The sequence below is a fragment of the Erpetoichthys calabaricus genome, chromosome 1 (genome assembly GCF_900747795.2).
Source record: "Erpetoichthys calabaricus chromosome 1, fErpCal1.3, whole genome shotgun sequence".
Classification (NCBI taxonomy): domain Eukaryota; kingdom Metazoa; phylum Chordata; class Cladistia; order Polypteriformes; family Polypteridae; genus Erpetoichthys; species Erpetoichthys calabaricus.
This window is the reverse complement of record NC_041394.2, coordinates 162,665,372-162,690,019: the sequence shown is the minus strand read 5'-3', so window position 1 is coordinate 162,690,019 and position 24,648 is coordinate 162,665,372. Positions and strand designations below refer to the sequence as shown.

Sequence of the window (24,648 nt, the reverse complement as noted above, 5' to 3'; positions counted from 1 at the left end):
TAATTGTTCTTTGCAAAACTGTTCAAACTCTGTCTTGTTGCATGGGAAAAGTCAAAGCTTTTGCTTTATGCTTGGGATTATTGTCTTGCTAGAAAGCAAATCTACCATCTAGTCATACTGGAGATAATGTATTTTTGATAATGATAGATAGATAGATAGATAGATAGATAGATAGATAGATAGATAGATAGATAGATAGATAGATAGATAGATAGATAGATAGATAGATAGATAGATAGATAGTGGATTTTCCATAATTGATAGGAGCCTGCTGAGCGCCCGTCACTCTGCCACAGATGTCAAACTGTCCAGCTCCATGCCAAAAATAGAGCCTGCCTTCCTCACCAGTTTGTCCAGACGTGAGGCGTCCCTCTTCTTAATGCTGCCTCCACAGCACACCACCGCGTAGAAGAGGGCGCTCATCACAACCGTCTGATAGAACATCTGCAGCATCTTATTGCAGATGTTGAAGGATGCCAGCCTTCTAAGGAAGTATAACCGGCTCTGTCCTTTCTTACACAGAGCATCAGTATTGGCAGTCCAGTCTAATTTATCATCAAGTTGCACTCCCATGTATTTATAGGTCTGCACCCTCTGCACACAGTCACCTCTGATGATCACGGGGTCCATGAGGGGTCTGGGCCTCCTAAAATCCACCACCAGCTCCTTGGTTTTGCTGGTGTTCAGGTGTAGGTGGTTTGAGTCACACCATTTAACAAAGTCATTGATTAGGTCCCTATACTCCTCATCCTGCCCACTCCTGATGCAGCCCACGATAGCAGTGTCATCAGCGAACTCTTGCACATGGCAGGACTCCGAGTTGTATTGGAAGTCCGATGTATATAGGCTGAACAGGACCGGAGAAAGTACAGTCCCCTGCGGCGCTCTTGTGTTGCTGACCACAATGTCAGACCTGCAGTTCCCGAGACACACATACTGAGGTCTGTCTTTAAGATAGTCCACGATCCATGCCACCAGGTATGAATCTACTCCCATCTCTGTCAGCTTGTCCCTAAGGCGCAGAGGTTGGATTGAGTTGAAGACGCTAGAGAAGTCTAGAAACATAATTCTTACAGCACCACTGCCTCTGTCCAAGTGGGAGAGGGATCGATGTAGCATATAGATGATGGCATCCTCCGCTCCCACCTTCTCCTGATATGCAAACTGCAGAGGGTCGAGGGCATGTTGAACCTGTGGCCTCAGGTGGTGAAGCAGCAGCCTCTCCATGGTCTTCATCACATGTGATGTCAGAACAACAGGCCGGAAGTCATTCAGCTCACTTGGACGTGATACCTTTGGGACTGGGGTGATGCAAGATGTTTTCCAAAGCCTTGGTACTCTCCCCTGTTCCAGGCTCAGGTTGAAGATGCGCTGTAGAGGACCCCCCAGCTCTGATGCACAGACCTTCAGCAGTCGTGGCGATACTCCATCTGGACCCGCTGCTTTGCTGGCACGAAGTCTCCTCAGCTCTCTGCTCACTTGCGCTGTTGTAATTATGGGTGGGGATGTCTCTCCTATGCTGGTATCAGCAGAAGGATGTGTGGAGGGTGCAGTACTCCGAGTGCTGTGTCTGATTTCCAGCAAACAGGTCATTTAGTCTGATGGGCAAAAAAGCTCCGTTTTGGTCTCATCAGACTACAGAACCTTCTTCCAGCTGACTTTAGAGTCTCCTGTACACAGACTGCAAAGGTCATCTGCATTTCTCTTTACCCCTCTTCCATAAAGCTGTAACTGGTCAAACCTTCAGGCAATAGTTGCTGTAGACAAAGACTCTCCAACCTAATCTGCTGTAGCTTGTAACTCCTTCAGCGTTAATTGATGATTACTCAGTTTTTGTGGCTGGCCTGCTTAAGGCAAATTTACAGCTGCAGCATACTCTTTCCTATTTTTGATGATTGATTTAATTGTACACCAATCGTTATTTAGTGACTTGATTTTTGTATCAGTCCCTTGACCTGTGCTTTTCAATCACCCTATCATGGAGTTTCTTGGAGTATTGTTGTGTCTTTATTGTGTACAAGTTGGACTTTCCAGGTACAGGTGCAGTTATACTATAATCAAACCCTTCAACTACATACAGATGTTCTCCATTTAATGAATTATTTGACTTCTAAATCCAATTGGTTGCCCAATATGTTTCTTATGTGACAAATTATTTTGTGTTTTATATTTGTATCTGGCTGTTCTACCCACTGTGAAGCGTGATAAAATCCAAACCAATTCATCATGGCAGAAAAACATTTTTTTAGTATTATATAGAATTAGTAATTTTGTGGCAAAGAACAATATATGGAAAAGTAATAAAATTATAATAATAGTTTAGTAATAATAAATAAATGTTATAGAGTGTGTAGAATGCACCACAATCATAATGTGCAACTCAAATGCTGACAAATGATGTACGAGCAGCACAGCCATCCTCCTCCTTCTTGAGAAGCACTGCTGGCATATCCCCATAAGGTGTCCTTCTTCTATCACTTCCAGTTTCTCATAAGACTTTTGTTACTTCAGCTCAAGCACTAATCTTGAAACTAGTGCTGATTATCAAAATTCCCAAAGTGGTTTTCACAATGAATATGCAGTGTTCTCCAGTGACTTTGTTCAACAAATAGTTTTCCTGGAAATTTGCCAGCTTAGATGAATTTTTTTCCCAGTATCTGATGATAAATTGTGAGGTCAGCAAGATATCACGGAGCTGTAGAAGCCAGGCACAGAACTTTCATGCATGGGTACTGTAAGATCACTGTATGATACGTTTCTCACATGCATGATGTAACAACCTGATCTCAGCTCCTTCTGGATTTGATATCACATGCTTTAATAAAAAAAAAAAAAAAACTTGCAGTATTTTTATTTTAATTAGCTGACTATAATGAGAATATTGCGAGCACTTACACCGAATATATACTGTAACACTGATTCTTGTGCACTCACCACGCAGTGCCGCATGGTTGATTATGCATGCATAATTAGCCATGTGCGTCAAAACAAACCTTAAAGGAGCCACTCCCCTTCCCTAATCTGAAAATATGAGACCCTATGAAAATAATAATAATGAAGGATATGTAACTATTTACAAGGCATTTCTTTTATTCTTGATGGAATAAAAATTGCAAGCATCTGAACAGATACATGAGAAACAATAAATACAATCAGGTTGTGCCTGGAGCCACCACTTCAAACAATGGAATAAGCTAATGTGTGCGCCAAGACTGGAACTCTGTGAGTACAATGATCTAGCTAAATTGTGGCCATTTGCTGTATTATATTTGTAATATTTGTTACATTTGTGTCTTTTTTTGTTTGAAGCAAAGTGTTGTTAGCACTGCTGCCTCTCAGTACAAATCACATTTTTATCAACAATTATTAGTCCAGCATAGCTGGCAGATGCTTCCCTAGCCCTGAGGGACACATAAAAAAACATTGCACCATTATAATACACTCAAAACTAGTTTACTTCATCCTTCCCCATTAACTTCAATATGTTTGAAATTTGAAAATTGAAGTTCCTGAACATTTATCTGATTTTATTGAACTCATAGCAAAGTGAAAATTATGCTGCAAATAGGTAATTAGCTTGCTTACTATTTGCTCTGGACAGAAATTGAATATGATCTTTTTTTATTCATCATAAAGTGACCATTTAGAAACAGAAAATCAATATGTTCTTTTTATTCACCATAAAATGACCATTCAGAAAACAGGGAATGGATTTTTGATATAATAAACAGCTAAAGAGTTGTTGTGCAGCAAACATTAACATTTTTAAAAAAGCTTAAATAATAAAAAATTTTCAATAACTATTGTGGTCAAAACAAACACATAAAATTGGTATTATTTTCTTACACAATTGTTTCTGATTCTTTTGAAATAAAAATCACATTGATATCATGTTGTGTGTTATGGAGATATTAAGGTTAAAAAGTACAAAGATCATGAGAAAATGGCAAGTTTTAGTGAAGTTTTTTAAGCTTTTAATTTTTTGAAAATATATATATTAGAAAATCAAATTTGTTATTAGCCTTATTGTTTTAAATTATTATTAAAGTTTTATTTTCAAAATTAGACTATAGGGGAAAAACCAAATTAAATCCAATGTGATTCAATGTTGGATAACAATATGTGAAGAGAATGCTTTTTATATGCACTGTATGTGAAGAAAATATATAGTGGATCTCAAAGTGAATTTATAAAAACTAAATGTCTTTATTAATATCAAGTTTAAATTAATAATTCATAATAAAAAACACAAAATGTAATACTGCATTCGATAGGCACATAACAGAAAGAATTAAACATAATTGTTGTAATAAACATGAAAAAAAAATTAATTGAACACATGCAGTATACCAGCAGTGGATTTGAATACTTATATCATTCAACTATCTTTCCTTGTCAAGCGTGAAATATTAATAGTAGTAAGTTTTGATAGCTTATAATATCACACAAAACTGTTGCTTCTCCATTCTGCGTCCAACAAATATCAACAATTTCTGAAAAATTTTAAAAAGAATCTGATATTACGGGGTAAATATGAACAGAACAGATTTTTATAAACTAGATCCTAGCAGTTGAAAATGTGTTTTATAAAGTGTGTCCAGTAAAAAAAAGAAAGCTACTGGAAAAATAAACAATATTTATTGACATGTGTATCCCCATTTCTTCTCTGGTGGCATAATCTATTTGATTATAGCTTAAATCAGGCATGTCAAACACGTGGCCCCCGGGCCGCATGCGGCCCGCAACAGAAATCTGTGCGGCCCGCATGACAGATCCTAGTTGGCACTGAACTTGTACAAAATGATTACTATCGTTTGTGATTGAATCATTCTGCATCTTCGGTGTTACTTATTGACTTTTCTTACTTCTGCCTTCTGACAAAAGCACATTTTCCCATGGCATTATGGTACCGGAAACGTCATCTGCTAGTATAGCCACGAGCCTTGACCAAAGTTAATGAGCCGCAGCATCACAACTGAAGTGCTAGGCTGCAGCAACGGGCAGCAGGGGTGGCCTTAGGCATGTGCAAACTGTGCACCTGCACAGTGCCACCAAATCTCAGGGGCCGCCACGCCAATATATATTGAATATAAAACAGAAAGAGAAAATAACAACACAGCTGACGGCAATGTGACCGAAAAACATTGTGTTTCTTGTTAATTAGTACGCTGTATTTACAAATGTCGCTAGAGTCAGAGCAGTAAGCTATGTGTAGTATTATAACGTTCTGCCGTAATGAGAATAATGGGCCGCCACTTGGTTTTCAAGTTACAGACACGTATATATAGAAGCGTGTCATGAGCACGAGGCGGCTATGCAGTGTCCGCAACGGATGTGGCTATCTGCCGTGCATAAGATACCGTATTGACATTGCCAGGCGAAGGGGCCACCAATTCTTTCTCTGCCCAGGGCCGCCACGAGCCTAGAGCCGCCCCTGCTAAGGCTACACTACTGACTGGGCTGCTGAGACTGGCCACTGGGCAGAACTGACCATCACGAGTAGTAACAGCCCGCATATTTTCACGTTTTTTTGCTCTAGTTTCATGTAATTTTGTGCTAGTATTGTAACGAACAGTTAGTGCAGACTACAGCTGAAGATCTGAAGTGGACGCGAGAAGTTGGTGAGTTGTTTATTAACATTTTTTTGTGATTTTGAGTTTGTAAAATTATTGTAGGTCAGGTGGCTTTTTGCATATCAGCTTAATTTACAATATAAACTTTGAAATAAACTTAGTAAAGTAAAATTTGTTTTTTGGAGGATTTGTTTTCCAACTTGAATTACTGAGCAATGAATTCAGTGAGCATTTTCGTGATTTCAGTTCACACAAACAGGGCATTGCGCTGTTCTCTTACAACGTTGAGAATGAGCCTGAGAATATGCAAATGGAACTGACTGAAGTGCAGTCAGATTCTATTCTGAAGGCAAAATACAATGAAGTTGGTGTGCCAGGCTTGTATGCTTACCTGCCACCCTCATATGTGCAGATCCGTAAGCTGGCATCGAGAGTACTATCAATGTTCGGAAGCACTTACCTTTGTGAGCAATTGTTTTCGTTAATGAAAGCTACCAAAACCCCACATCGCTCAAGACTTACCGTCGAGCACCTTTCATCCCTCATAAAAGTTGCAGCTGCACAAGATTTCAAGCCTGATATTGACGAACTGGTTACTAACAAGAGATGCCAAGTGTCGGGACAAAAGAAATAAATCTCAAACTGTAAGGCTCCTATATAAGCAATGAATATAATATAATGAATATAATATAACTAGCAAAATACCCGCGCTTTGCAGCGGAGAAGTAGTGTGTTAAAGAGGTTATGAAAAAGAAAAGGAAACACTTTAAAAATAACGTAACATCATTGTCAATGTAATTGTGTTGTCATTGTTATGAGTGTTGCTGTCATATATATATATATATATATATATATATATATATATATATATATATATATATATATATATATATATATATATATATATATATATATATATATATATATATATATACACATACACACACACACACACACACAAACATATATATACATATAGATATATACATATATATACATATCTACATATATATATATATATATATATATATATATATATATATATATATATATATATATATATATATATATATATATACATACATATACACACATATAGACATCCACATATATACATATATATATACACATAAACATATATATACACATACATATACACACATACATATACATATATACATACATATATACACACATACATACATACACACACATATTACATATATATTTAAATATCTACATATATATATATATCTACATATGTACATATATATACACACACACATATATATATATATATATATATATATATACACATATCTACATAATTAACATCCAGCGCAGCAGAGAGTGGCAGACTTTTCAGCAGCTCCGTGTATGATTGTATGTGTACTTTTCTACTTTTATTTTTTACTTTTATTTTTCTATTTCTATTTATTGATCACTCCTATTACTTTATTACTTTATCATATTAATTTATTTTATGTGGATTCGTTCCCTGGACACACTTACTTTTACAACGTGGGCATGGAGTTTTACACGCCAAGACTCGCCTTTGTGAATTTCCCATTGGGATTAATAAAGTATCTATCTATCTACAGTATCTACATATATATATACACATATATATATATACACATATATATATATATATATATATATATATATATATATATATATATATATATAGGTATATATATATATATATATATATATACACATATCTACATATACATATATACATATATATATATATATATATATATATATATATATATATATATATATATATATATATATATATATATATGTGTATATATATATATATATATATATATATATATAGCTGATTACCCAGTGGCTTCGCTCACTGAGTGCAAGAGAAAAAAATAAAATGTAGTATGTATAAAATAAGTTTGTTAATTGCCAAATTTATTTTTCCACAAATAAAGAGCACTTACAATAACATAGAAATCAATATAAACAACATTAACATCATTATCATATGAGAATATGAAGTAATATATAAGAAGCACATTGCATATAAATATAAATTAAACAGGAAAATTTTCTTCTATAATATGCTACCGTGGCTATTCGTTTGTCTGTCCAGGATTTTAAATCACCTGTAGCTCACAAACCATTTCATCTATTGACTTGAAATTTGGTACACATATACTACGTCACGTGTACTATTCGCTTTCAGGGTGATGATTTTATTACTCTTTTTATCTTTATTTTATTTTATTGTAGAATCAACTCACAGCTGTGCGCACCATACTAAGTTATCGCAACACAAAAACTAACTTAATCAGTTTTAACGGGAAAAGATGCCGATGAAAGAAGAGAAGCAGCGGGACGCTAGGGTGAAGAGCTACTCATTAAGCAGCAAGCGCATCAACCTCTGAGCAAACGAATGGTAAACGTACAGAGAAAGAGGATAAATAACATGAATGCTCATGTGTATTCACTCCACGTTATCGTGCAGTGCGCTGTTACTGGTATTTTGATAAAAGAATTTGAACAACATATAAGAAGCGTATAAATTATTAAACAGTAAAACATTAACATTTAAGAAGTAAAGATACATTGAGTACTACTGCAGTGCTTTCGGGTATAGTACATTTTTTGTTTGCCCATTACATGCATAAATGTATACATTTTTTGGTGTATCTACCCGAGAACACGCGACATGACCCGGCAGTTAAAAGTCTCTCTTCTCCAGCAATTTGAACTCTGTTACAAAGTCTCGTTTATACCTCTTAAACTTGTATCTCGCGAATATGGTATTGCAAACGGCAGCTGAAGCGTTTCTATAAACTCAATTTAAACTTACGGTTTACACCGTGCTTTGAAGATGCATAGTACGCGACACGTGTTTCGCCGTAATTGTGGGCTCATCAGGCGTACACACTCACTGCAATTCCTTACGGGAATTGAACCTCGGACGTCAGCGCTAGAGGCGAAGCCCCTAACGTTGTGCCACGGCGTGTGGTTCGTTCATTTGACAGCATGTAGATCGGGGTAATTACATTGCAGGCATTCGTAGTCTGATTCACAATCTGATTGTATGGGTGGTTACCTACCAGGTAACGCTTGTGGTTGGTCAGCAAGCCGGCTAACTTCTGCCACGGTGCCCTCTTTCAGTTGCGAGAAGCAGATCATAGAATGGTTGAAATAGTTTAATATATATAGCAAAATCCCCGCGCTTCGCAGGGGCTAATATGGTATTGCAAACGGTAGCGGGAGCGTTTCTATAAACTTAATTTAAAGTTACGGTTTATACTGTACTTTTTTTCATTATGTTTTCGTACCTTATCAATTGTGTAATGTGTTTTTTGAACAGGTTTGATTCATCGAAGTGATCACTCCTGCTGCGTTCAGTCATTTCACGTGAGCCGGTCTCTTGTGTGATGTTGCGATGTCCACGGGTTTATTTAATGTTAGCTAAGACCCGCCAGTTAAAAGTTTCTCACTACAGCAATATTAACTCTGTTACAATGTGATCCAAACTGTCGTTTATACCTCGTGTCTTCTCATTAAACTTGTATCTCGCGAATATGGCATTGCAAACGGCAGCGGGTCAGTTCACGTGCTTACGTGGGAGGCGTGATGACGCGATATATTTTGATATATATCAAAATACCAGCGCTTCGCAGTGGCGAAGTACTGCTTTAAAATTTTTATTAAGAAGAAAAGTAAACCTTTTTAAACTGTGGCTTCGCCTCTTGCGCTGACGTCGCCTGTCCTCTGTTTTATAAACGAACGCCATATAAGGCCGTCCTTTCTCCTTCACAGTCAGTTCATGTGATTACGTGGGAGGCGTGATGACGCGATATGCAACCCCCGCAACCCCGCCTCCCACGGCCAGTGAGTTGCAGTCCATTACTGTATATGGCCAAAAAAGAGGTTCCAGTTATGACCGTTACGCTTTGAATTTCGAAATGAAACCTGCCTAACTTTTGTAAGTAAGCTGTAAGGAATGAGCCTGCCAAATTTCAGCCTTCCACCTACACGGGAAGTTGGACAATTAGTGATGAGTGAGTCAGTCAGTCAGTGAGTGAGTCAGTCAGTGAGGGCTTTGCCTTTTATTATTATAGATAAGGACCTAGCTAAGAGGCTAAGACTCTAATTCTACACTGTTGTATGGAGACTGTATGGAAATAAATTGCTTTTCTTTAAACTTTAAGTGTTACATTTTTTAAAGTTTTCAGTATTGGAAAGAAAGCTACAGTAACTTTGTATAATAGTATAATAGTATTTGTTACAGTGCGGCTTGCTGACGCACGTATGGCAGTCGAAGCAGCCTACCAATGGTAGTGAGTTTGACATGCCTGGCTTAAATGATGAGCTACTATCTATCTATCTATCTATCTATCTATCTATCTATCTATCTATCTATCTATCTATCTATCTATCTATCTATCTATCTATCTATCTATCTATCTATCTATCTATTGTCAAACGTCTGTGCTAAGGAACAAATGACTATAGCTAGCAGTATGTTAGATCACAAAGAGATTATGTGTACCTGATGATAAAGTGCTTTGATCAAAGCTTAGTGTTTATCGATTGGCAAGCATCTGGTGATAAGCTAACACGATTGCTGAACAAACTGAGAAGAAAAAAAAATCCAATGAGGTGTGCTTTGAAAACATAAGAGATGGATCAGTGATGGATGAATTAATGTTCTATCTTTGAAAGGACATTGCCAGCTTCTTAAACAAAGTTAAATAAGCAAAGTGCAAAAGCACATCAACTAACACAACAACTAAGACGCCAGTTGTGATGTCAACCTATTATTAAAACAGTAATTACATCCAAAAAAGCAGGGAGATAAAGATTATGTAGACAACTTTAAAACTGATACGAACTAATTTATAAAGTGCTGTTTTAATTAGCATGTAAATTAAGATACTGGGGCAGCACGGTGGCGCAGTGGGTAGCGCTGCTGCCTCGCAGTTGGGAGATCTGGGGACCTGGGTTCGATTCCCGGGTCCTCCCTGCGTGGAGTTTGCATGTTCTCCCTGTGTCTGCGTGGGTTTCCTCCGGGCGCTCCGGTTTCCTCCCACAGTCCAAAGACATGCAGGTTAGGTGGATTGGCGATTCTAAATTGGCCCTAGTGTCTGCTTGGTGTGTGTTTGTGTGTGTCCTGCGGTGGGTTGGCACCCTGCCCAGGACTGTTTCCTGCCTTGTGCCCTGTGTTGGCTGGGATTGGCTCCAGCAGACCCCCGTGACCCTGTGTTCGGATTCAGCGGGTTGGAAAATGGATGGATGGATGGATTAAGATACTGGGGCAGCACGGTGGCGCAGTGGGTAGCGCTGCTGCCTCGCAGTTGGGAGACCTGGGGCCTCATGTATAAACGGTGCGTACGCACAGAAATGTTTTGCACAAGTTGTGTAAATAAGAATCTGTCTGGAACCGAAAAACTTCAGGCTCACGTGAAACAGTGACATTCTCCCTATATCTCCCGTGATGGATTAATGTCACAGCCAGGGCTGATTGCCTGAGGATGTTCATTAAATGCTACTAAGGAAAACTCTGTTCACCGAGACCTCCAGTTAGATCACAAACACGCAACACCGAGGCAGCAATTGAATGGACGACCAAAGCGTTAGTCCATATATATGGAGCAGGATCACTATCAAAAATAACTCCATTGTTCCATTTTTGTGGCACATACAAAGTAACAAAAATCAATTGTTTCTTCTTCAATAGGGAATGCCTTGTGCGTCCAGTGATGTATTTTTGACCGTTTGTTCATGTCTGAGAATTGTACTCATAATTTTCAGAAGCAAGCGTAATTTTCAGAAGCACAAGCGTAATTGACACGTGTGAAATGTAAATTTGACTTAAATTATTATTATTTTTGGCAGCAATCTTATTCCATATCTTTATGCCAATAGCAACACTTCTGCATAATGTCTTCTTGTGAATGTGACAGCCAAGTTAAAGGATTCATTTATTTTTAGTCATCCTGGTGTGTGATCAGACCAGAGTATGTATGTGTGTACATATCTATCAATCAACAAACACATGAAAACTTTTGTGGACTTGTTCTGTGACTAGCACTTGTTTTCCTAGCTCATTTATCAATTCTGAAATTTGTTTATTATTACTAAATTACAACCAATGGGTTGTTAAATGTACATTAGATAGCATGCATTATAATGCTATAAAAAAGCTTATGAAAAAATGAAAACAGTTTTCAAAATTCACAACAAATTCCAGAATCATTAGTATTTATACAAACATGGGTTCTAAAGGCATAAGGTACATTCCTGAACCTCATCGTTTGGCCATTTTTCTACTTTTGTATTTATCTGCAGACCTACCTCTTTTAGGATTAAGAATGCACGGGTCGTTGTCTTGCTTCAGGATATCTTCACATTCACCATTAATCTTCCAGGAATTCCCAAAATTCTCCACATGAGCCTCATTTAGTCCTGCAGGGGTAGTGAAGTCATCTCTTTGATTGCCATTGTAGTTTCCACAAAGGCCACATGTTTTTCCAGCATATACTGGGCTGAGCTGTGAAAAGAGTTCACATATCTCTTAGCTTTTCTTATTCATTCTATGCGTAGTATGAGGAGTGTTGATATCACAGTAGAATACAGTATTCTAGTTTGTAAAGAGTATTCTATAAAGCATATTTCAGTATAATGTAAATATTCCCTAAAGTTCACAAAACAGTTCAGTTCAAACAACAAAGGAATGAGGTAAGTAATGTCAAATCTAATACTCAAAAAACAAGAAGATAGAAAATTACTTGTGGGTTAGAATGAAAGTGTAATTAAAAAGATTATTTTCAATAATTGGTCTGCTTTGTGGGGTGACAATAAAGGGAAATATTTATTTCAATTGAATTCAAAAGTTATGAACATGACTAGGTATTCCCTTTTAAAGTTGGAAAGAAGTTATTGTAAATATATTAAAACTGAATTCAAATATAGTTTAATATTTTTTTTTTGGAAATTTTGTGAAACAAAGGAAATGTGGCAGCCCTTTGCATTGCTCTAAATTCATACAGCAAAGACTGAACCTTATTCTAAAATTACCCCCTTTTAGTAATTTTATTGGGTTTATTACTTAAAATGTAGAGAATCTTTTAAAATTGTTATTGTAGACCAAAAAATATAGAATGCCTTTTAACATTCTGTAAAATAAAAAGAAACTGCAAATTAATTTGAATCATGAAAACCTAGACAGCCATCAGTGAGCAGATGATAGTAATAGAATATTGTGAGGGATCTCAGTCTGATGTTTAATCAGAAGAAAGGGAATACATTTTCTAAACATTGCCATCATAAGGCAAAGAATGACATGGTTCTTTAAAGTAGTTGTTTTTGAAAGAAAGAAAGAAAGAAAGAAAGAAAGAAAGAAAGAAAGAAAGAAAGAAAGAAAGAAAAAGAAAGAAAGAAAGAAAGAAAGAAAGAAAGAAAGAAAGAAAGAAAGAAAGAAGCTGATTAGGCCCCTTGCACCTCTCATCAACTGAAAAATTGTTGAGGTCAAAGTTGTTTTAAGAAGGCATTAGAAAAAATAAACCACAAAAAAAAGTTAAGGCCTTTTGATTAAATAAGACAAGGAAAAATAAATGGAATGATTTGGTGTTTGGCATAATTCCAAATAAAAGAATAGTTACCACTTGATGAAAGGAAATTGCACAAAAGAAAAACAATGTGTGAGTACCACCTAAACCAGCCCCCCTTCCCCCATCTCTCTGGTGGAGTTGTCGGGAAAGCTCCTAGGCAAGACAAACATTGTGTTATTCTTGACAATAATCAGATAGGAGTTTGTGCAATCAGTGGGAAAATATAGCAGGACAAGTTTATTGTTTTCAGAAAAAAACTAAGAATTATTGTGCTCTTGCTCAGCATAGAAAGATCAGTGTGTGGAATGCATACTGAGGCTTTGAGAGGGAAGCTCACTGAAGACTGGCATGAAATAGGCAGCGAGGCACAGTTGGTTTACTAGGATATGTTAGATGAGATGACAAGTTGAGCACAAAGGCTCATTGAAGTAACAGACATACAGTTCCCTCCATAATGTTTGGGACAATGACAGTTTTTCTTGATTTACCTCTCTGTTCCACAGTTTAAAATTACAAATCAAACAGATGTGATTAAAGTGCATATTGCAGACATTAATTTAGGGGTATTTGCATAAATTTTGGTCACACAATGTAGAAAGAACACTTTTTATACATGGCATTGCAAGTGTTTATGGTTACTCAGGTGTGTTTCATTGCTACATTAGTGCAGCCATCAGATATTTAGGCTTACGTCTACACTTTGGAGTCTGTATTTGCCATTGTTCAACATGAGGACAAGAACTGCCCTGTTGAAAGTCAAATAAGTCATGGCTATCCTTTGCAAGAAATGTTGAAAATCAACATTCAGTTTTCACTGCCCTATGATCTGTATTAAAAGATATTAATTTCAGCAAATTCAGGAATAATACAGTAGTGGCCAAAAGTTTTGGCAGTGACATAAATGTTGTGTTTTGCAAACATTGCTCCTTCAGTATTTTCAGATTATTATTATTTTTTACATGTTTCTATTGTATACTGAAGAACAATTATAAACATTTCATAAGTTTCAAAGGCTTTTATTGTCAAATACATCAAATTTATGTAAAGAGTCAATATTTAGTGTTAACCCTTCATCTTCCTAACTTCTGCAATTTGCTTTGGCATGCTGGATTTCAGCTTCTGGGCCAAATCCTGACTGATGGTGATCCATTCTTGCATTTTTAGTGCTTGGAGTTGATCACAGTTTGTGAACTTCTGTGTGTCCACCCACTTTTTGAGAATTGATTAAGATCTGGGGAGTTTTCTGGCCGCGGGTCAAAATTTTCAGTGTTATGATTGCTGAGCCACTTCATTATCACTTTTGCCTTGTGACATGATGCTCCATCATGCTGGAAAATATACAGATCATCACCAAATTGCGCATGGATTGTTGGGAGAAGTTGCTCTTGGAGGATTTTTTGATGCCATTCTTTTTTATGGTAGTGTTCTTGGGCACAACTGTGAATGGGCCCACTCCCTTTGATGAAAAGCAGCCCCACACGTTGATTGCCCAGGACGCTTAACTGTTGGCACAACACAGGATTCATGGTATCTTTCACCTTTTCCTTCTCTGGACAATCTATTTTCCCAGATGTCCCAAAGAATCGGAAGGAGGATTCATCTGAAAAAATAACTTTGCACCAGTCTTCTGCTGTCCAATTCTTGTACTTCCTGCAGAATTTTAGTCTGTTTTTGACTTTTTTCTTGGAAAAAAGTGGCTTCTTTGCTGCCGTTCTTGACACAAGTTCATTTTCTAAAAGTACACACACCCACCTGCTGCCAATACTGAGCAAGCTCTGCTCTGGTGGCAACACAATTGTGTAGCTGACTCCTCAAGAGGAGACGGTCCTGGCACTTGCTGAACACTTTTAGCTGATCATTTTGTGCCAGGGTCAAAATAAGTGAAAATGGGTTTTTGTGGTAAAGTTAACTTTTTCTGCTAATAAAGCTCTTCGCAATGAATTAATATGCATCTGTGCACAATAACATAAAAACAGTTAGAATTGCCACCACAAAAACTGAAGCCACAAATTTTGTAAAACACAACATTTGTGTCACTGCCAAAACCTTTGGCCACTACCATATTACTGATGGTGTCCTGCATTTAAATCCTTAGATGGTTTAAGACTGATTTTTTTTTAATTTTCACAACAAATTTTTTTTTGTTACTCAGCCTTTGCAAAATATGTAACTAACAAATGTCTGAACATTTATGGACACTATCTAATCTATACATGATCATTTTGAACCATATAATACTGTTTAAAGCAACGATTTGCATGCATCAGTAAGTCACATTGTTTGCAATATGTATTGCACTGATGACACTTTTTTCTGTCTCTTAATACACCCCATCCTAAGGTGCCATTGCACAATTCTGGACTCTGGGTGCCAGTAGACGTAACCAAACGACAAGGGAATGAGTTAAGTGAGCCACCAACCAAGAAAAAAGACTATTAAGAAATAGGATACTTTTTTATTCCACTCATGCCAATCTTACTTACAAAACAAATGTATAGCAAAAATAGTTATAGAGTCTAATGCAAAGACTCTAATAAAACAATATATATACAGTATATAAGATATTATACATAATACTTGCAGTGGCTTCAATTTAAAAGTGTTGACAAAAAAGACAGTTAACAAAGGACAGACCAAAAAAGTAATGAAAATAAAAAAATAAAAAAAAATTATTTACAAGGACAATATAGAAAGAAAATAAATGAGTGCCTTTCAAACACAGATTTATACCAAGAAATTACAGGGATTGACTCTGATCTTAACAACTACTATGTACAATGAGCAATACACCTCTTTACTACCGGTAGCATAAAAGTGTACCTCAGCTTGAAGACCTGGGACCTCATGTATAACACCATTCATAGAACTCACACTAAAACATGCTGCACAGATAAAAACAGATGTGCATATGCACAAAAAATACAGATGTGTAAATCTGTGCATACGGCAACTTACACGTTCTTCCGCTATATAAATCCCAGTCCGCATTAAATGTAACAAACATGCACGTGCCAGCTACCCCACCCCGACTCCTACCAGAATTATGCCTCTTTAAATATGCAAATCAATATAAATAGCCCCTTAAGTTCAGCTTTCTGTGAAAAGACAATGGCAAAAGCATAGGGAAAAAAAGAAGAATTTCAGAGAATGCCAAGTGGAAGCAAGGAAAAACGTTCTATGTGTTGGTTTAAGCAGTGGTATAAACAACAAAAGGAAGTTGATCAAGTGACATAGAGTGGCAGAGAAACTCAAAAGTTCAAATTCAGAAAGTTGCATAGTGCCCGAAATAAAATAAAAGTGGTCAGATATCAAAGTCGCCATGAAAAGGAGAATCATAGTGCACCATGTGAGTGTCATATGGTAACATACTGTGTTTCCCCGAAAGGTAAGACTTACCCCGAAAGTATGACCTAGCAGTAATTTCTGATATAACGCTAATATAAGCCCTCCCCCGAAAATAAGATCTACTGCTAATCCTCCATTTTTGCATCTGTCCTGAGAGCTGCCGTATTTAGCCTAGAAGCTGCCCTGGTTACAAGGTAAGGCGCTTTACAAGTAGTTAAAAGAGTAAATGTTGTCTTTTGTCCAGCATAACATCGCATAAATATGGTGCACTCATGCCGTTATAAGAAAGTGGGTAGATTTAATGTTTCCACGTGTTCTGTGAGGTGCCCAAAGACGTCTGCTAGTCTGGGATTCTGCTAGCACTCACTGCGCTAAAGACATGAAGAACTTCCTTAAAGAGAGAAGAATAGATCAGATAATGATTCCTGCAGGAATGACAGCCTATCTCCAGACACTTGACATTGCAATAAACAAGCCATTCAAGGACCATTTGCGAATAGAAGTCAATGATTACATTGAAAACAGAATGGATAGAAATCAGCGGGGAAACTTTGTAAAGCCTAAGCTGCAAGAGATGGTGACTTGGATGAAGAATTCATGGGATAAAATCACTGAAAGCTGTGTTGCCAATGCACTACCAGCAGGTTACCTGGACAAGAAGTGTTCATTTAAGGAGAACGGTATTGCTGCACATGAGAGATTGGGGCCATTAATTCTAAAGGAATTAGAGTCAAAAGAAATCCAGAACGGAATTGCAGGTTCAGATATGGAGAGTTATGATGATATTCTAGAAGAAGATGACATGATTGTATTTGAATAAATGTAGAAGCAGTTAACATACGATAGTTTGTATAACATGAATGCATGTTGCTTGTTAAACCAGAGTTAACATAGGAGGGGATGCCCAAGGGAGTCCATGATACCGGTAGCGCTGCGCTGGCTGGGGCTTTTGGGGTGCACGTTTTTCCTGCTGCGGTGGGTGAGTGTGGAACAGCTTTCAACCTCGTTTTTTGCTTCTTCTCATTCTTTGTGGTCAGCGTGAGGCTGTGGGCTTTTGTTTCCTGCTGGGGAGGGGTGCTGCATTTCACCTTTTTTTAGGCGAGAAAAATCTTTTCTCGTTTGGGAAGGGGTGAGGTGCGGCGTTTTTCCCCGGCAGGAGGCAGGGCAGAGGCATAGCTAGGGTTTTCAGCACCCGGGAACAACTGAAGATTTCGCGCCCCCTCCTGTTTGCCAAAATGGAATGGGGAAGAGAAATTTGGCGCCCCCTGGATGCTGCGCCTGGGGACATATGTCCCCCCTTGCCCCCCCCCAGCTATGCCACTGAGGCAGGGGTTCGCGGCCGCACACTGGCCGCAGGGATTGAGAATGGCAGAAGACGGGGTTGAAACTTGGGGCACTACCTCGGAGTAAGTTTGTTCTGTGCTTGCCTGCCGTGGCGGGAGAGGTGTGTGCTCCGGGGGCTCCATCCAGCACGGCGCTATTGCGGATTCTTTTGGGAACCCCCTCGTACAGTAGTTTGTAGAACATGAATACCGTACATGTTGATTTGATTGTTGAACAGGCGTTAACGTACCAGTAGTTTGTACCGTGTAATTGTTGAACAGGAATAAATGTACTTTACTTTTTTGAACTTCAATAAAAATAAGACCTAACCGAAAATACGCCCTAGTGCATTTTTTGGACCTAAAATTAATATAAGACACTGTCTAATTTTCGGAGAAACATGGTATTAAGGTAGAGAGAGAAAAGAAAAAAAATAGGGACACAGTGGAAAAAAAGGTTAAAATGTCAACTTTGATCTCAAAATTTCCACTTTAATCGCAAAGTTTATTATGTAATTAAAGTAGAACATCATTAACTACATATTAAAATCATTTAATGGTATTTCAAATAGTTTGGCCATTCCATGGACCATTATTTTGTTACAGGTTGATTACAATCAGATGCCTTAAACTAATAAACAATATACAGTTAATTTCATTGTATTTGATAAAGCCGTGTCATGGATGTGAGTCTAAAAAAGAAAGGTGAACCGCACAGGAACAGTAGCACTGCTTTGATGCTGGGTGCCGCCAGTTCGCAAAACCGAGCAATGGATTGAGCTGCCGTGAAAATGTATGTGGCTTTATGCCAAGTTTAGTTTTTATACATCGTGATGTGAGCATGGAAACGGGTGTATGCAACATTTTTGGCCATACGCACAGTTTATACATGAGGCCCCTGGTCAACTGATAACTGTAGGCGGGTCAGACTATGGTTTTATACTGCGAGTTCTTTTGTCTATCCAATCTGCATTTTCGTTGCCCACGGTTCCCCTACAAACTGTTACACCCGGATGTACACCAAACACCAATTTCTACTCAGGTGCTGGTCACCCTGTTTAAACTTCCCCTCACGAACGTGTGTGTGCCTGGAAGACTGCTTCATATGTGGTTGCTTTCATGGAGCTTATAGGCCTCCATCCAGCCTTTGAGCAACCTTGTGCTCAATCACCATGTTAACCTGGGAAGGAACAGTAGTAAACGAAAACTTTGTTTCTCCTACAGCTTTTTTCTATGTCCGTGATAGGCTGAGCGGCTGTAACTATCTTTTCTTTTTCCCACAACCTCTGAATTTAGCCTAACACAAATGACATCCTAGCAGAACATAGTGGAAACAAATATGTTTTTTTCAATAGGGGTTTCACCATTTTCATATGTTTTTGGTTATAAACCTATTGTGTTCACTATTGTTGAGTAAAACAATATGGCTGACCAATAATGCAACAAATGAAATATCAAACCTGGTGTAATTCTAGATAAGGAGCATTTAGCCAGAGGCAGACTTTCTTATTATCTTTTAATGATGCAAATTTTATCCCACAGTTGGTGTGCCTCTTATCTGGTGCTGAGGAGGATCCAAAGTCTGAGAAAATATTTCTATTCAGGGTGTACTCCATGGACTGAAAATTAGAATAGAGTATATGTGTAAAGATGTTCAATGAAGTGTGAAGTCTCTTTTCATGTTTTTTCTTTTTAATCAATTCTTTCCCCAAATTAAGAGCTACGAATTGTTCATGCTTTGGAATAAAGCTACATTGACTTCTTAACAGTGCCTTTTCTGACACCAAGAAAAATAGCTTTGGACACACTATGATTTTAAAATCAAGTCATCTTCTTCCACTGTATGCCTATGCTGCTGTCTTTTAGTTCATGCTATAGTATTTGCATAAATCTTTGTCAAAGAACATTAGCCTTTTATTGAGTACAATTTAATTTGTACTTGATTGATTGAAATAAGCCAGTAACACTGTTTCCTGTCACGAAGGTGGCAAAAAAACCTTGATCAGCAGAATTGAATACTGTAACCTGTTCCTTTATACTATATAGTAATATATAGTAAAAGAACGTGCCACTACAAGGGATCTTTCGAAAAAGGATTAACTGAATAACATTATTTTGCATTTAACAAAACCTAGATGGCATGGTGGTCCAGTGGTAGTGCTACTGCCTTGCAGTAAGTAGACCAAGGTTCTCATCACATGTTCTCCCTATGTCTGGTGGGTGCTCTTGTTTCCTGTTAGGTGGATTACAACACTAAATTTGTCCTAATGTATGTGTATGTGGTCACCTTAAAATAGACTGACGTTCTGTGCAGGGATTGATCTTGCCTTGCGCCCTATGCTTGCTGGAATAGTCTCCATCCCCTTGCTATCCCACTCAGGATTAAGCAGATGCAGGAAATGGCATAGTAAAAGATAATTTTAATGCTAGAAATTTTTTTTGCTATTTTCTGTATTCTTAGAGTGTGATCTTACAGTTTGGATGAATTATCCTATAGCACAGGTGACTAAAGCAAGAGTGAAAAATGAAATGAAAAAAGATTGAAACTTAACACTTTTTCTTTGTTTTCCAGATACTTTTTGCAAATTTATTTGAAGGCATTTTAGCAACAGTCTAGACTAATTTAAATTATTTATTAGATAACAGTAGTACCCATTTTGTAACTTCTCTAGGAAAAAGTAATTTTTTTGGGCTACATCAAAGTAAATTAAAGTTACCTTAAGTAACAGCTTCCCACGTCCATCCCAGTCCATCATGATGTCCTCATTATATGTAAGCCTTATTGAAGACATTGTAGTTCTTAGAATGCGAAGTGGCCCTGTCATTCAAAACACAGACACTAAGCACAGTGTGTATATATATATATATATATATATATATATATATATATATATACATATATATATATATATTTAGAGAGGGAGAGAGAGAAAACAATGCTTAATTATATATTAATTCCACTTTGTTCCCCTAATTTATTTCCAATTAAAAATTACACTGAATAGGATATAGTAAAATATCCTAAGATAAATATACACAAGGAAAGAATTTACTTTATATAAAGTGCATGAAAGACTGCAAAATTTATTTCCAGAGGACAAGTAACAGAAACCAAAAAGAGGAATCAAAGATTCAGCAAATGAGTTAAATTGCATTGTTAGTGGAAAGAGCTGCTTACTAAAAAATAGTGGTGGTATTCATCAATGAAAGAAAATAAGTCAGCATTTAGTAGCCTTTTTCTTAGATGAAGTCAATTCACAATGATGTGAAGCCTTCGGGAAAGGTTCATACAACAAATCTAGCTGAAAGATGCCATTTGGAATTGTAAAAAACTAACCAAGGAATGAAACTACAGTACACAAGCTTCTGGGCCTTGTAAAATTAAGGAACTATTAGTGCCTCTGTAGCTATTGTTCTTCCCTTCTGCACAGTGATTCCTGGGATAGGCTCTAGTAGCTCAGTGGCGCAGCCCTTAAAAAGGGGGCATGAATGGATAGAAATCTAAGAAGTGCTTTGATTTTAACAATGTGTATTATATCTTGTTTCTTGATTTATGGCATTGTCTCTATGGAATAACAGTTTTGTGTCTCTGATGTAAACAATTGTCCTTCTGGGGAGAACCTTTATCTAAATGTTTAATGTCAGGAATATTTAAATACATATTTTATTTTCAAAGGTGATATTCTTCAAATGTATTACTTAAAGCTTAAAAATACATATCAGTTCAATTAATTGTTCAATTGCTGCGTGAAGTGCTCTATACAGTCTCACTACATAATAGAATTTTTAATGCAAATAGTGCATATGAGAGTACTATTTTCAGATTTTAGGTGATGCAAATTTCTTCGTGCTTTTTAATAAATATCCAATGATCATCCATCCATCCATCCATTGTCTCCCGCTTATCCGAGGTCGGGTCGCGGGGGCAGCAGCTTGAGCAGAGATGCCCAGACTTCCCTCTCCCCGGCCACTTCTTCTAGCTCTTCCGGGAGAATCCCAAGGCGTTCCCAGGCCAGTCGAGAGACATAGTCCCTCCAACGTGTCCTGGGTCTTCCCTGGGGCCTCCTCCCGGTTGGACGTGCCCGGAACACCTCACCAGGGAGGCGTCCAGGAGGCATCCTGATCAGATGCCCAAGCCACCTCATCTGACTCCTCTCGATGCGGAGGAGCAGTGGCTCTACTCTGAGCCCCTCCCGGATGACTGAGCTTCTCACCCTATCTTTAAGGGAAAGCCCAGACACCCTGCGGAGGAAACTCATTTCAGCCGCTTGTATTCGCGATCTCGTTCTTTCGGTCACTACCCATAGTTCATGACCATAGGCGAGGGTAGGAACATAGATTGACTGGTAAATTGAGAGCTTCGCCTTGCGGCTCAGCTCCTTTTTCACCACGACAGACCGATGCAGCGCCCGCATTACTGCGGATGCCGCACCGATCCGCCTGTCGATCTCACGCTCCATTCTTCCCTCACTCGTGAACAAGATCCCGAGATACTTGAACTCCTCCACTTGAGGCAGGATCTCGCTACCAACCCTGAGAGGGCACTCCACCCTTTTCCGGCTGAGGACCATGGTCTCGGATTTGGAGGTGCTGATTCTAATCCCAGCCGCTTCACACTCAGCTGCGAACCGATCCAGAGAGAGCTGAAGATCACGGCCTGATGAAGCAAACAGGACAACATCATCTGCAAAAAGCAGTGACCCAATCCTGAGCCCACCAAACCGGGCCCCCTCAACGCCCTGGCTGCGCCTAGAAATTCTGTCCATAAAAGTTATGAACAGAATCGGTGACAAAGGGCAGCCCTGGCGGAGTCCAACTCTCACTGGAAACGGGTTCGACTTACTGCCGGCAATGCGGACCAAGCTCTGGCACCGATCGTACAGGGACCGAACAGCCCTTATCAGGGGGGCCGGTACCCCATACTCTCGGAGTACCCCCCACAGGATTCCCCGAGGGACACGGTCGAATGCCTTTTCCAAGTCCACAAAACACATGTAGACTGGTTGGGCAAACTCCCATGCACCCTCCAGGATCCTGCTAAGGGTATAGAGCTGGTCCACTGTTCCGCGACCAGGACGAAAACCACACTGTTCCTCCTGAATCCGAGGCTCGACTATCTGACGGACCCTCCTCTCCAGGACCCCTGAATAGACTTTTCCAGGGAGGCTGAGGAGTGTGATCCCTCTGTAGTTGGAACACACCCTCCGATCCCCCTTCTTAAAAAGGGGGATCACCACCCCGGTCTGCCAATCCAGAGGCACTGTCCCTGATGTCCATGCGATGTTGCAGAGGCGTGTCAACCAAGACAGTCCTACAACATCCAGAGCCTTGAGGAACTCCAGGCGTATCTCATCCACCCCCAGGGCCCTGCCACCAAGGAGTTTTTTGACCACCTCGGTGACCTCAGTCCCAGAGATGGGGGAGCCCACCTCTGAGTCCCCAGGCTCTGCTTCCTCATTGGAAGGCATGTTAATGGGATTGAGGAGGTCTTCGAAGTACTCCCCCCACCGACCCACAACGTCCCGAGTCGAGGTCAGCAGCGCACCATCCCCACCATATACAGTGTTGACACTGCACTGCTTCCCCTTCCTGAGACGCCGGATGGTGGACCAGAATCTCCTCGAAGCCGTCCGAAAGTCGTTCTCCATGGCCTCCCCAAACTCCTCCCACGCCCGAGTTTTTGCCTCAGCAACCACCAAAGCCGCATTCCGCTTGGCCTGCCGGTACCTATCAGCTGCCTCCGGGGTCCCACAGGACAAAAGGGTCCTGTAGGACTCCTTCTTCAGCTTGACGGCATCCTTCACCACCGGTGTCCACCAACGGGTTCGGGGATTGCCGCCACGACAGGCACCGACCACCTTACGGCCACAGCTCCGGTCAGCCGCCTCAACAATAGAGGCACGAAACATGGCCCATTCGGACTCAATGTCCCCCACCTCCCTCGGGACATGGTCGAAGTTCTGCCAGAGGTGGGAGTTGAAGCTACTTCTGACAGGGGGTTCTGCCAGACGTTCCCAGCAGACCCTCACAACACGTTTGGGCCTACCACGCCTGACCGGCATCCTCCCCCACCATCGAAGCCAACTCACCACCAGGTGGTGATCAGTTGACAGCTCCGCCCCTCTCTTCACCCGAGTGTCCAAGACATGTGGCCGCAAGTCCGACGACACGACCACAAAGTCGATCATCGAACTGAGGCCTAGGGTGTCCTGGTGCCAAGTGCACATATGAACACCCCTATGCTTGAACATGGTGTTCGTTATGGACAATCCGTGACGAGCACAGAAGTCCAATAACAAAACACCGCTCGGGTTCAGATCGGGGGGGCCATTCCTCCCAATCACGCCCTGCCAGGTCTCACCGTCATTGCCCACGTGAGCATTGAAGTCTCCCAGCAGAACGAGGGAGTCCCCAGAAGGTATGCCCTCTAGCACCCCCCTCCAGGGACTCCAAAAAGGGTGGGTACTCCGAACTGCTGTTCGGTGCATACGCACAAACAACAGTTAGGACCCGTCCCCCCACCTGAAGGCGAAGGGAGGCTACCCTCTCGTCCACCGGGGTAAACCCCAATGTACAGGCTCCAAGTCGGGGGGCAATAAGTATACCCACACCCGCTCGGCGCCTCTCACCGGGGGCAACTCCAGAGTGGTACAGAGTCCAGCCCCTCTCAAGGAGATTGGTTCCAGAGTCCAAGCTGTGCGTCGAGGTGAGTCCGACTATATCTAGCCGGAACCTCTCAACTCCGCGCACTAGCTCAGGCTCCTTCCCCTTCAGAGAGGTGACATTCCACGTCCCAAGAGCCAGCTTCTGTAGCCG

General features: G+C 39.6%; 1 protein-coding gene across 1 annotated transcript in view; it reads right to left on the bottom strand.

Annotated features, from left to right (window-relative positions):
• vwf (von Willebrand factor) overlaps positions 1-24,648 on the bottom strand; it is a 227,436-nt gene that overhangs the window by 146,964 nt on the left and 55,824 nt on the right. The window contains exons 13-14 of the mRNA XM_028808181.2: positions 20,550-20,650; positions 11,910-12,105 (exon numbers count right to left, since the gene is read on the bottom strand). Of these exons, the coding sequence (XP_028664014.2) occupies positions 11,910-12,105; positions 20,550-20,650 (297 nt within the window). The remainder of the gene's footprint in view (positions 1-11,909; positions 12,106-20,549; positions 20,651-24,648) is intronic.